General features: G+C 49.3%; 1 protein-coding gene across 1 annotated transcript; it reads right to left on the reverse strand.

The window, feature by feature from the left end:
* Positions 1 to 32: 32 nt before the first annotated feature.
* TRIM63 (tripartite motif containing 63) lies at positions 33 to 11,999 on the reverse strand. The gene is made up of 9 exons (XM_049875902.1): positions 11,730 to 11,999; positions 10,164 to 10,336; positions 6,849 to 7,017; positions 5,955 to 6,050; positions 4,647 to 4,880; positions 3,874 to 3,896; positions 3,423 to 3,547; positions 1,138 to 1,203; positions 33 to 79 (listed from the first exon to the last, which is right to left on the reverse strand). The coding sequence occupies exons 1-9, from the start codon at positions 11,886 to 11,888 to the stop codon at positions 69 to 71; spliced, it is 1,056 nt and encodes a 351-aa protein (XP_049731859.1). The 5' UTR covers positions 11,889 to 11,999; the 3' UTR covers positions 33 to 68.
* Between the last annotated feature and the right edge of the window lie 289 nt (positions 12,000 to 12,288).

Here is a 12,288-nt window from a genome sequence, read left to right on the forward strand (position 1 = left end):
AGGCAGCTGGGCCCATCCCCACCCTCCCCAGTCTCTTTGTATCTAGAGGGTCTTATTCATCCAGGTCCTTACTGGTGTCCTGAAATAAAAAGAAAGAGATACATGGTGAGACAGGGACTCAGGGGATCCAGGGCTTACCAGGCTGCAGTGAGAAATAAAAGCATCTGTCTTCAGCTCCCAACACACTATGGACTGCACTTCCAATACAAAACTCCAAAAGACAACTCTGTATTCTTCAGTTGGATTGGAATTTAGTTCTAGTAACTACGGCACTGGGTTTCACTATGGCTTGAAAACTAATTTATCAGCAAATATGTATTGAGTTTTCCTATGTTAAATGATTTACGAACATTATTTAATTTACTCCCAACCATAACTTTATGAGGTCAGTACTATGAAATCCCCCTGCTCAGATGAGTAGCCCAAGCCTCAAAGAAGTTGTAAACTGTTCAAGGTCACACCACTAGTCCTCAGCAGAGCGGTGATTCAGAACCAAGCTCTTATCAGCTCCGCCAGGTTGGCAAACTCAGTTGTCTACTGGGGCCAGCAGATAACATGAAGGAGTGAAGCAGGCAGACTTGACAGTGGTGGGGTGGGCAACCTGGTGAGTGTGGCTCCATCTCCAGGGGGCGGCCCTGCCCTGGTCCAGCTCCCTGGGGTCAGGGGTAAGTGCAAGTTCAGGAAGGAAAGTGCAAGCTCTTCCCAAATGTTCACAAGAAGGTGGAAGCCCAGATTCCTAGTTGAAATCTCCTTTTTTTTCCTAATCTATTTTTTAAATGTGGCAACTAATTAAAAATACTTAAAATGGGCTGGCAAAAATGACCACAGAAAACATTATTGATGGGGCAAGTCTGGCTTGTGAGCCCCATCTTTACCTCTGCTATCTTGTGTTGTCTTTCAGTTAGGAAGGTCACTGAGATGTAAAACGTGAATCTTTTTGTTATGAATAGTTTGGGGGTTTTTATCTAAGGGTAAAGGTAACAAGAGTTCGTCCTTAAGGTGTTTAAAAATATATGTTGGGAAAGGACTAAGCCTCATCCCTATTGCCTAGCACAGTGCTTTGTACACAGTAGGTAGCTCATGTTGTTGAATGAAAGAGTGAATGAATGAACAAATAGAGGGAGATGGGTTTCTTACCTTCTTTCCCCTCTATGGGCTCTTCCTCATCCTGATCTTCTTCAATGACTTCTTCTTCTTCCTCTTCTGTGTGTGACAAAGACAAAACGTGTTAGAATAAGGCTGGTTCCTCAAAGGAGAACCAGGAGCTAGCACTTATCTAAACCTCTTTTCTCGCCCATGTGGGGTCTAACGGTCACAGAGGCAGAGAGGGCCTGGGTGTGAGGGGCTGGCCAAACCCAAGCTGATTGCTTCCTCATCCCCCTGTCTGCCTTCCTCCTCCCACACTCCTCCAAGGGACTGAGGCAGAGGCTCCTTTGTTCCAGGAGCAGTGGTTCCTTCTATCACCTGATCATCTGTGATCAGAGAGGGGACTGCGGGGAAGCACACTGCGTTCTTCTGCACATCTGTCCCTTAGACAGATAAGCGCCACTGGGGAGAACAGGCAAAAATTCCGGTTCTCTGGGATCAAAGTCCTCGGCCTGAAGGAATTTGCTCAGCCTTTGAAATCAGCTTGCTCAGCAGCCCCCTATCCTGTTTTCCTCATTCCTTAGCCTACAAAGGTGTAGGCATGGGGTGGGGAACTCCTCTAGGCCATCTCTATTCACGAGCTCATGAAAGAGGGCTTATGATGGAGCCACAGCCTGTGTCCTTGCTTTCCCATCCTGGAATGTCACCTTTAAGTTCTACTAACAGAGAACACGCCCCCCACACCCTCCTAAGCCACTTTCTTAACCCCTCGGGGCCCTGAGCGGGTGACCACAGAGTCAGTGGAGTCAGAGCATTTGTCAAGAGTGTGTATGGGGCTTGAAAAAGTTAATACCTCCAAAACGACAGACAAAAGTCCTGCCAAGTAGCTGAGATCTGTGCATAACCTTAGGGAGTCTTGCTGCTGTTGTCGAACCATCATCACCATTACTACTCAGCATTTGCTGAGCACTTGTTCTGTGCCAGGTGTCCCTGGGTGGTGCAAACAGTTAATACACTCAGCTACTAACCTAAAGATTGGAGGTTCGAGTCCAATCAGAAGCACCTTAGAAGAAAAGCCTAGTGATCTACTTCTGAAAAATCAGCCATTGAAAACCCTGTGGAGCACAGTTCTACTCTGACATGCATGGGGTCACCATAAGTTGGAATCAACTTGATGGCAACTGGCTTACTATGTGCCAAGAGTTGTACTAAGTGCTGTACACGCTTTGTCTCATTTAATCCTCACAAGAACCTTGAGAATTAGGAATGATGAGATGGCACAACCAGATGGCCCTTGATGAGATCTGTGTGGGCTACTTGCTAGCTGAATAGCCTTGAGCAAATTGCTCACCCTCAGCTTTCATTCTCTCCACTATAAGATGGAGATGATAATAACAGAACCTGCCTCATAAAGATGTTGTATTAAATGATAGTTTATGTAAAGCGATTAGTGCCTGCGACATAGAAAGTGCTCAATAAATGATAGCCGTTGGGTCGCTAGGAGTTGAAATTGACTCAGTGGCTTGGTAGGTATTCTCTCCATTTTACCGATGAGGAAACTGAGGCTCAGGGAGGTTACAGAGGACAGTGTGGAGCTTCACAGTGTTATCATGTTCACACAGTACAATCTACTCTTGAATCTCTTAGTTTAAGGAGGGTAACGGTGGAGCAGATGATCTACAGCTATGGCTATACTTGAGTTCTTTGGTATCTTGGCTTTGGGATGTATTTTGTCCTTCCCCATGATTGGGGTATATCTGGGATTCTGAGTACAGACTTAACCAGATACTGAAGGCTTGCAGGAAAGCTGACACAGGAGGTGCCAAGAAGCCTTTCTCCTTTTCACTCCAGCCCTTTTAGTTCTTCCTTCTTCCTGTGCACGCCTCTCTTCTTTCTCTAAAGTTACATCTCTCAGACCAATGCAACATTCAGTCAAATTGGATCTGCCTTCTTCTCTAAGAAACCCTGGTGGTTTAGTGGTTAATCACTTGGCTGCTAACCAAAAGACTGGAGGTTCGAACTCACCAGTTGCTCCACATGAACGCAGGATAAAGATGTGGCAGTCTGCTTCTGAAGCTCAGAGAGGTGGAGGGACTTGCCAAAGGTCACACAGATAACAAGTGGCAGAACTGGGATTTGAGCTCAGGTCTCCCTGACTCCAGACACCACACTTTTTCTACTGTCCCAAGATGCTTTTCTCCCCTGGATTCATACGTAATTTCTGTGCCAGGCACTATGCTAGGTTCTGGACTCATCCAAAAGTTAATTCTCTGCGTTTACCTTTAAGTCAGTTTCCAAGGGTCAAGCAGGGAAACAGACACACACACCTTCCTTACCTGTTCCAAAGTCAATGGCCCTCAGGGTGTCTGCTATGTGTTCTAAGTTCAGGGTAAAGTAGTCCATGTGCTCGAAGCCCTGCTCTATCTTCCCCAGCTGGCAACCCTTGGAAGCTTCCACAATGCTGTGGGGAAGAGAGATAGGCAGGGTGAGATCTCCAGGGCTTGATGTGGGAAGGGGTGTCTTAGCTCTAGTTCACCCGAGTGCACATGCTTGTGCCCACACTCAGGCCTTGCACCTCGAGGCTCCTCCTAGAGGGACGGGGTACTTTCTGTCCAGTCACAACCATAATAGATGATCCAAGAGAGTAGGGTATGCAAAGGTCAGGAAAGCCAGCCTATGGTGCGACCCTCCCAGTGACCTAATACAAAGGAGGAGGCCCACTGGAAAGAAATCAGAGATCCTGTGGGAGGTTAGGGGCTTGGATCATAGTCCTGGGAAGATACCGACCTTTTGATGAGTTGCTTGGCACTCTGTGGGGGGAGAGTGAGAGGAAAGAGTTAGGACTGCAGAAGGGACAGCTCCAGGAAATCAGCAAAATTGGTGACGGAGTATTATATTTGGGCACTTCATGCCACTTCCTAGCCCAGGGGTGATCTGTTCCCCTCCCTGAACTCGACACCTCTATCCATGATTCGAACAGGTTTTGGTCATCACCCTAGGACCTTTTCATTGTCCTAGCAAAAAGCCCAAACATTTCTAAACCCTGAAATCTCTGAAAAGATGACGGTGTCCTAATCACCTTTTTATACCCCACGCCTACCACAGAGCCCGCCCCCCACGGCCTAGCACAGAGCTCGACCCTGACCCTTGGTAGGTACTCAGGAAATTTTTGTTGAAGTGTCAAGTTTTATAGCTGAAACCCTTTCTGCGCACCCCCGCCCCCCCCCCCCACCAGCCAATGCGCTCTTTTAGGGCAAGGCTGGATCTTGTTCATTTCCACGTCTCCATCTCAATGTCCAGACTACGATTAATAGCCTCTTCCACGGACATTGAATTTTGCAGCTTACAAAGTCATCATCCTCTTACTGGATCTTCATATAATCATTAGGAGGAAGATAGGAGTTGCTACATGCCTATTTTACAGATAAGGAAACTAAGGATCAGAGAGGTTTAAATGACTTGTTCAAGGGTACATGGGTGCTCAGTGGATAAGCCAAGACTCGAACTTTAGACAGAGCTGTTGATTTGAAGAAACCTGCCCAGATCCTGGTCCTGCTCACCAAGAGGAAGGTGGCCCCACCAGGCTCATCCATGGACTGGATGGCCGTCTCCACTAGTTTGGTGGACTTGTCGAGCTGCTCCCGGTACTGCTGGATGAGGGCCTCAATGAAGCTGAGCTTCTCTTCCTGCTCCCTCGTGATCTGCTGCAACAATTCACTCTTCTTCTCGTCCAGGATGGCGTACAGTACGTCAAACTTCTGGCTCAGCTCTTCCTTCACCTGGTGACTGTTCTCCTGAAGACAGAAATCTTGGAGTCACATCCTGTGAAATCCTACTCCCTATCCCCAACACTTCCTTCCTGGGGTAGGTGTGCCTAGGAAAAAACTCTAAAGCCAGAAGGAATTTTACCGCACCCCCATTTTACAGAAGAGGAAATAAAGGCTTAGCAAGAAGAAAGCACTTGCTAAGACCTCACAATTAGTAAAACAGTAACATTTGCAGGCTGGTGTCATGGGAAACAGCTATCTCCTCCCTTAAAAGAAGTAGAGACTCTCAGGTCAGATGGGATGGCATATTCCGAGCCTCCCATGGACCCCCAAGTCACACTCTTCCCCCTGTTTTAAGACCAAGACTGGATTCAGAAAAGTCTGCATCATTCGGTACTAGGAGAGTTAGAAGTAGTTCCTCCCCTAGTGGGCTACTTTTTGAGGTTCCCTTCTCTCCAACACAGATGTTACACCTTACTTTCCATATCTGTAAAATGGGTATAACAATAACACCTCATCAGACTTGGGACTCTAGTGTCCTCCATCAGATTGGGGTCCTCCCATGGGAAGAACAATGTCCCCCTCCTCCCTTTGAGCCCACCCTGCACGAGGCTTCATCCACCAGCAATAATGATGACTCCTTCCCCATCTCATCTCCAGGTCCTCACTTCAAGTGGATTTGGAAAATCATGGATACTTATTCAGGATTAGGAAAGTTCCCTTCCACCTTCTACAGCCTTGCTACTCAAAGTGTGGCCTGGGGGCCAGCAGCTTGTACAAACCCTTGGGGGCTTGTTAGAAGTGCAAAACCTCATACCTCATTCCACACCTACTGAGTCAGAATGTATATTTTAACAAGATGCACACGCCCACCCCCAGCACCTCGAGCACTCCCCGACATACAGCTGAGCTCCAGAATCATTTGTTGAATAAGAGAATTTATGAATTTGTCCCTCCCCTGCTGTCCTGGCTTGGCCACCCCAGGCTCCAGGCCCCAACCTCTAGCCACAACCCATGGGTGAGGCTTCAGGTCTCACCAATGAGAGTAGGCTGCACTAGGAGACTTCAAAGCACCAGGCAGGACTCTTGTGTCTCCCTCACCTTGGTTACTCGACAGGAGTCCTCCAGCTGAGAGATGATAGTCTGCACACGGTCGTTCCCAGCCACCAGCATGGAGATACAGTTACTTAGTTCTGTCTAGATGGGAGGGCATGGGGGATCAGTAAGGAGAGACAGAAATAGTCTCAGGGTCTGCCCTCTCTCTCAAGCCTCCAAGTGGTACCCTTACTAACCTCTCTACTAAAAAGAGCCTCCAGTAGGGGTCTGGCCCCTCTTTCTGGGGCTCAGGGCAGGCCCATAATAGACAATATCAGAGAGATAGTACATCCCCTTATTTTACAAATGGGGCCCAGAGAGGGAAAGTGAGCAACCCAAAACACACAGCAAGGTACTGGTAGAGGAGGGACTTGTTTCTAGGAAAGAAAGGGATGAAGAAAATTAAAAGACTTGGAGAGTTCTAGAAGAGAGAGACCAAGAGAAGGGTGAACAGAAAGAAGTACAGAAAGAAGGGCCACAGCTCACCACAGGGGCAGGATGGTAGGGCTCCCATAGCACAGAGGCCCAGGAGAAGGCTTTAAGCTGCCTCTTGCTGAGGGGGAATTTGAGGTCTGCAAGATGTGAGGGGCAAAGGAAGAGCTATCTGGGGCCCAAAGCATGCTGGCATGGAGAAGCCATGGCCTGAGAGGGCCCTGGTGGCCTGGACTCTCCCCTGTGGCCACACCCAGGTGCTCTCAGATGGCTCTAAGTATAACCCATGAGCTCAGCTACCTCCCCCAGGAAGGCAAGGGGCGCTGTCCCTGCGACCTGGGAAGACCCTCAGAGGGACTATTCCTGAAAGGCCGGCTCAGCAGATCTACGAGGATCAGATCCACATCCTAAATCATCGGCCGTGCTCGGCAGGCCCAGTCTGGGAGCAGAAGCGGCTCAGGCCAGTACCTTTTGTCCCTGGAAGGCATTCTGCAGCGGGGCCACCTCACAGGCCTTGTGGACCCCGAACACCTTGCACATGGAGCAGGTGGGCACCTCGCAGGTGAGACAGTAGATGTTGATTTTCTCATCTTCATGCTCCTTGCACATCGGGTGGCCACCCTTCTTCAGGGGCCGACTGAAGTAGAGAACAGTTGCCAGTCATGGAGGGGTAGCACCACCCAGAGTCCCTGCCTCCTTCCCCAGCTCCGGTCAGAGGAGGCTAGCCCAGATCCGTGACCCTAGCCACTGGCACTCAGTGGCCGCTGCCTTTTCTTTTTACCCTCTGGGGACCCAGGACCAGGGAAGCCAATGACACCAACACTATCCCACATCCAAGAACTCTCAAACCCCAGTTTCCCCAGTGCAGATGACATGGGAAGTGTCATAGAATTCCAGAGGGTCAGAGCTGGAGACATTTGAGAGAAGAAGAAAAAGGGGCCCGGAAAGGTGAATTGACTTGTCCAAGGTCACCTGGCAAGTCAGGGAAGGGTAGGGCTGAGTACATTTGCTCTAATTATAGGCACCATAGTTCTTGGTTATTGTGGGCCAGGCTCTGAGCTAAGCATTTTATACTCATGTCCTCATTTAATTCTATATTTCACCCACAAGACTGTAACTTCCATCAAGGCAGGGAAGGTTGCCTGCTTCTTCACCCCTGAATCTACAGTGTGTGGTGCCTGGCATAGTGGTGTTGGTAATAAAATAAAGGTACCAAAAAACCAAACCCAGTGCCATCGAGTCGATTCTGACTCATAACGGCCCTATAGGACAGAGTAGAACTGCCCCATAGTTTCCAAGGAATGCTTGGTGGATTCGAACTGCTGACCCTTTAGTTAGCAATCGTAACACTTACCACTACACCACCAGGGTTTCCTAAATATAGGTAGAAAGAATAAATCAATAAGCATGCCATGAGGGTGCCCCAAAGCTCAGAGGAGGAAGCAAGGTATCTGTCCCAAGTCACACAGCTAGAACATAGGGGACCCATGGCTGTTCAACAGTCTAGCACAAGCCTTGACTCCTAGTCCAGAGATTCTTCCCAAGGTCCAGAGTCTCTTCCTTTTCTCCTTCCCAAACACACATTCTCAGGATGCCTTTCTCCCTTTATCTTGCTGTCCACATAGGGCCTCAGCTATGTCACTTGTGCTTCTCTCGAAGCATCTGTCGTTTCCTACCCTAGCCTCCATTTAGAGCCAACACCATGTCTACACTGTCTTATTGTCCAGCCTCTAACACAGCAGGCATCTCATAAGTGTCAAATGGATGACTGTCCACAATCAGTATGAATGCCTCACCTCCAAACAGCCTTGCATGACCGATTGCACCCCAGATTTATTGTTGCACCCCAGACTTACTGTTGCACCCCAGACTTATTGTTCTTTAAGTTATTAAATAAGCCCCTTTCCAGATTTGTCTTTTTACATCTTTAGCCCAGGGCCCCCCATGTTGAGAAGGGTTCCCCCTTGCCACCTGACTCTGTCCTCTGGGAAGGGAGCACTGGGGTGGCAGTGGGTGCTGAGGGAGGCACAGATCCTGCAGGTCTGGGGCCTTGTGCCCAACACCCTCCCAGATGCCCAAACTCCTGAGCCCAGGCTTTAGCATCTGGATTCAAATCCAGATTGTTCTGTCACTCAATTTTTGTGATCTCAGACAAATGGTTTCACCTCTCTAAGCCTTGGCTTCCTCCCAGGTCTACTGCAGTCATAGCAGGAGTTGCCTGTAATGAATGTGTAATGCCTGGCACAGAGCAGATCCTCATAAAGGACAGCTATCATTGTCATTCAATTATGCAGAAAGGTCTAGAAAGGTTCATGCACACTGTGCTCTTCATAAGTTGATACTAGATGGGTTAATATTTTGATGTGATGTCAGTTTTATTATTATCGTAATGATCAACCATACATTTGTGTTATTGTAATATTGAGCTCTATCAAAATGAGAGGCAATCTGGCATAGTGGTTAGGAATATTCACCGTGGAGTCGATCAGACTGGGATCTCTCTCTCAGCTTCATCACTTACTTGCTGTGTGACCTTGGAAACCTCTGCCCCTCTGAGCCTTCATTTCCTCACCATGAAATGGGAATAAGAGTACTTTATAGGGTTATTATGATGATTAAATAGGGTAATGCTTAAAAAATACTTAGTACAGCGCTTACACATAAAACAAAAACCAGACTCATCGTCATCAAGTCAGTACCGACTCATAGCAACTCTATAAAAAAAACTCTATAGGACAGTACAACTGCCCCACAGGGTTTCCAAGGCTGTAAATCTTTACGGAAGCAGGCTGGTGGGTTCAAGCCACCAACCTTTTGGTTAGCAGCCAACTGCTTAACCACTGTGCCACCAGGGCTCCTAGTACCCTACACATAAAAAAAAAAAGTAGGTACTTAATAAATATTTGGTATTTTTTTAATCATCGATATCCTATTTCACAATCACAATAACGGATCTCACTGTCCCCTTCTGTAGACGAGGGAAATGAAGGCCCAAAGGCCAGTGCCTGAGTGCATTAGTAACAGATTCAGACAGAAAGGCCAGGGCTCTTTCTCAGCAGGCCTGGTCTGCCACCCTCCCTCCAGCAGGGCATTACCAGTAGCAGGTGCTCAGTAAAGGTTTTGGACCATAAGGGCTGTGGGATCAGGCTCCTGGAAGTCTTGTCGGGATGTCCTGACTGTATGTAAAGCTCTCTCCGGTTTGAAGCCTGACGCTGTGTAACTTCTACCACTCACAAATTCTGCCTGAGACTGAGCTGCTCTTTCATAAACAGATTTGGAACTAGATCAACTGTGTCTCCTTCTAGATCACCTACTTCCACAACCTTGGGTAAATGGATTCACCTCTCTGAACCTCAGCTTCCTCATCTGTGAAATGGGGATAATAAAAGTTGTGGCCGATCCATAGGATTGTTAAGAGGTGCCAAGAAGAAGCATCCCAGTGCTGGTGCCTGCTGACCCACGGCGGGTAACTACTGGCCAAATTCTCCCTGGGTGCTTTCTCTTTTCAGGGCCGCTTAGCTGGTCGGGGTGCCTCTCTCTCCCCCTCCCGTCTTATCTTTCCCTTGCTTTCTGTCTCAGCATCTCCCAGAAGGGCAGCCTGCTGTCTGGACTCCTCCTTATTCACTGACTGATACTGAGAGCCAGGGTTGGGGCGTATGTTCCTCAGGCAGAAGGAAATGGCTCTCTGGACTGCTGGGAGGCCGGATCCTGAGCGGAAGTAGGAAGAGAAGGACAGCCGGGGAGAGCTGGTACAGAATGGCAGAGGTGGGAGGATCAGCTGACCTGGAACACTCCTGCTTGTAGATGTCGATGATGTTCTCCACCAGCAGGTTCCTCTGCAGGCCGTACACTCCATGCCGGTCCATGATCACCTCGTGGCGACAGGAGGGGCAGCGGAAACGGCCACCAGACATTGACACCGAGCCACTCCGGTTGGTCCAGTAGGGATTTGCAGCCTGCAGATGGCAAGGGCAGAGGTGGGGCCTGGGATCCCTGGCCAGCCCTTTCCCTTTCTAATCTCCTGTTAGCCGTCCCCACCCCTGCCTACACCAACCATTCTTGTCGAACCATATGACCTGCCAGAGGCCTAACTAAGGTATGGTAGGTAGGGCAGTGCCCTGGGCACCACCTGAGGAGGGGTGCTAACGAGCAGTTTTGATTCCACTGGCCACCTGAGGAAGGGTGCTAACGAGCAGTTTTGATTCCACTGGCCACCTGAGGAAGGGTGCTAACGAAGGGTGCTAACGAGCAGTTTTGATTCCACTGGCCATCCGCCATTGCAGTTTCCATCGCCAGCTGTGAGAGATCATTCAACAATTTAAGGCTAATTGCCATAGGCACTGTTTTCCACAGATAGGCCCCTGCGTGGAGCTCCCCATTCTGACATGAGAACCAGCCCATTTTACACATGGAGCACCTGAGAAGCAACTAAGCAATCAATAACCACACAAGATAATATACCTGCTTTAAGAATCGGTGAACCTGGGTTCAAGTTACATTTATTCGATAAATGACTTCGAATAAACAAACAAAAAAAAAAACCCAAACCCATTGCTGTTGTCACTTGCAACTCAGCAACCCTTTAGGACAGAGTAGAACTGCCCCACAGGGTTTCCAAGGAGCACCTGGTGGATTCGAACTACTGACCTCTTTTGGTTAGTAGCCATAGCTCTTTAACCACTACACCACCAGGATTTCCATGTGACTTTGAACAAGTAACCTTATCTAAGCCTCAGTATGCCCCTTCATGAAATGGACATTATAATTAGAGCAAGCTCCTAGGGTTGCTACTTTGAAGATAAAACAGTGAAAGAGCGTTTATGTAAAGTGCTCCTGGGGAAACTTGATCCCCGCTTCCCAGCCAGAAGGTCCACTCTGGTTCCTTTCTTAGGGCGGTTGGGCACCCCCACCCCTCCACAGGATTACAGGGACCAACCTCAAAAGGGAAGATGCCTCTACTGTCCAGTACCTCCCCACCACCCTCCTCCCAAAGCTCTGGGCCCCCTGCCACAGTAGAGCTGGCTCCAGCCCCAGGGGTCTGGTTTCTCTCTCCTTTCCGCTTGCCTCCCCTACTTATCTCTTGAGGCATTTGACTCTTGATCGGAAAGTCAACTGCCTTGCTTAGGGCAGGGGTGGGGGAGCTGTAGGCCTGATGGAGAGGGGAAACGTGCGTCATGGAGAAGGACTGGAGTGGCCAGAGCAGCCTCCCTCGCACCCCTCAGCTGAGTCCTCAGGCCTCTGCACGGGGGCGCGGGGGGGACTCATTTTGCAGGGGACAGAGCCAGCAGCAGTTTGGAAAGGTCCTGGGCTAGGTGAGAAGGGTTTTACTAGACCATGCCGGGCACTGACCTGGAAGATGTCATTGGCACACTTCCGGCAGAGGTTGTGCTGACACGGCAAGATGACCACTGGCTTGGTAAACATCTCCAGGCAGATGGGGCAGATGAGCTGCTTCTCCAAGTTCTCCATGGGGTTCCCAACCTGGATCAGACTGGATTTATAATCCATATTGTCGGTAGGTATAGGCCTACCTGGCTGCCTCCTTCGCCTGCACCTAACTATGGGCAGACCTGGGGCTCTTGCCTTTGTCACAAAACACCCGCACAGAGCCTCTTTGCCTCCTTCTTCTGGCGCCCGAATTCTGTCTTGGGCTGAGGCCCCTCTGATATTTATAGCTGGACCCTGGTCACATGAGCCCCGGGAGGGAACCAGCTGAGCATTCCGATGCCAGTTGGCTGCCGGGGTTTGAGTTTCCTCCAGGCCTGGAAGACTCACCCTCTCAAATCACACGTGGGGATGAGCAATCGCTGTTCTCCCAGGATGGGGGTCGTAAACAAGAACAGCCTGTTCGGAGGCAGGCCGCAGGGGGGAATGGGTACTCAGAATTGTCTCCAGAAATTGTTTCTCC

The sequence above is a fragment of the Elephas maximus genome, chromosome 3, assembly GCF_024166365.1.
Source record: "Elephas maximus indicus isolate mEleMax1 chromosome 3, mEleMax1 primary haplotype, whole genome shotgun sequence".
Lineage (NCBI taxonomy): Eukaryota > Metazoa > Chordata > Mammalia > Proboscidea > Elephantidae > Elephas > Elephas maximus.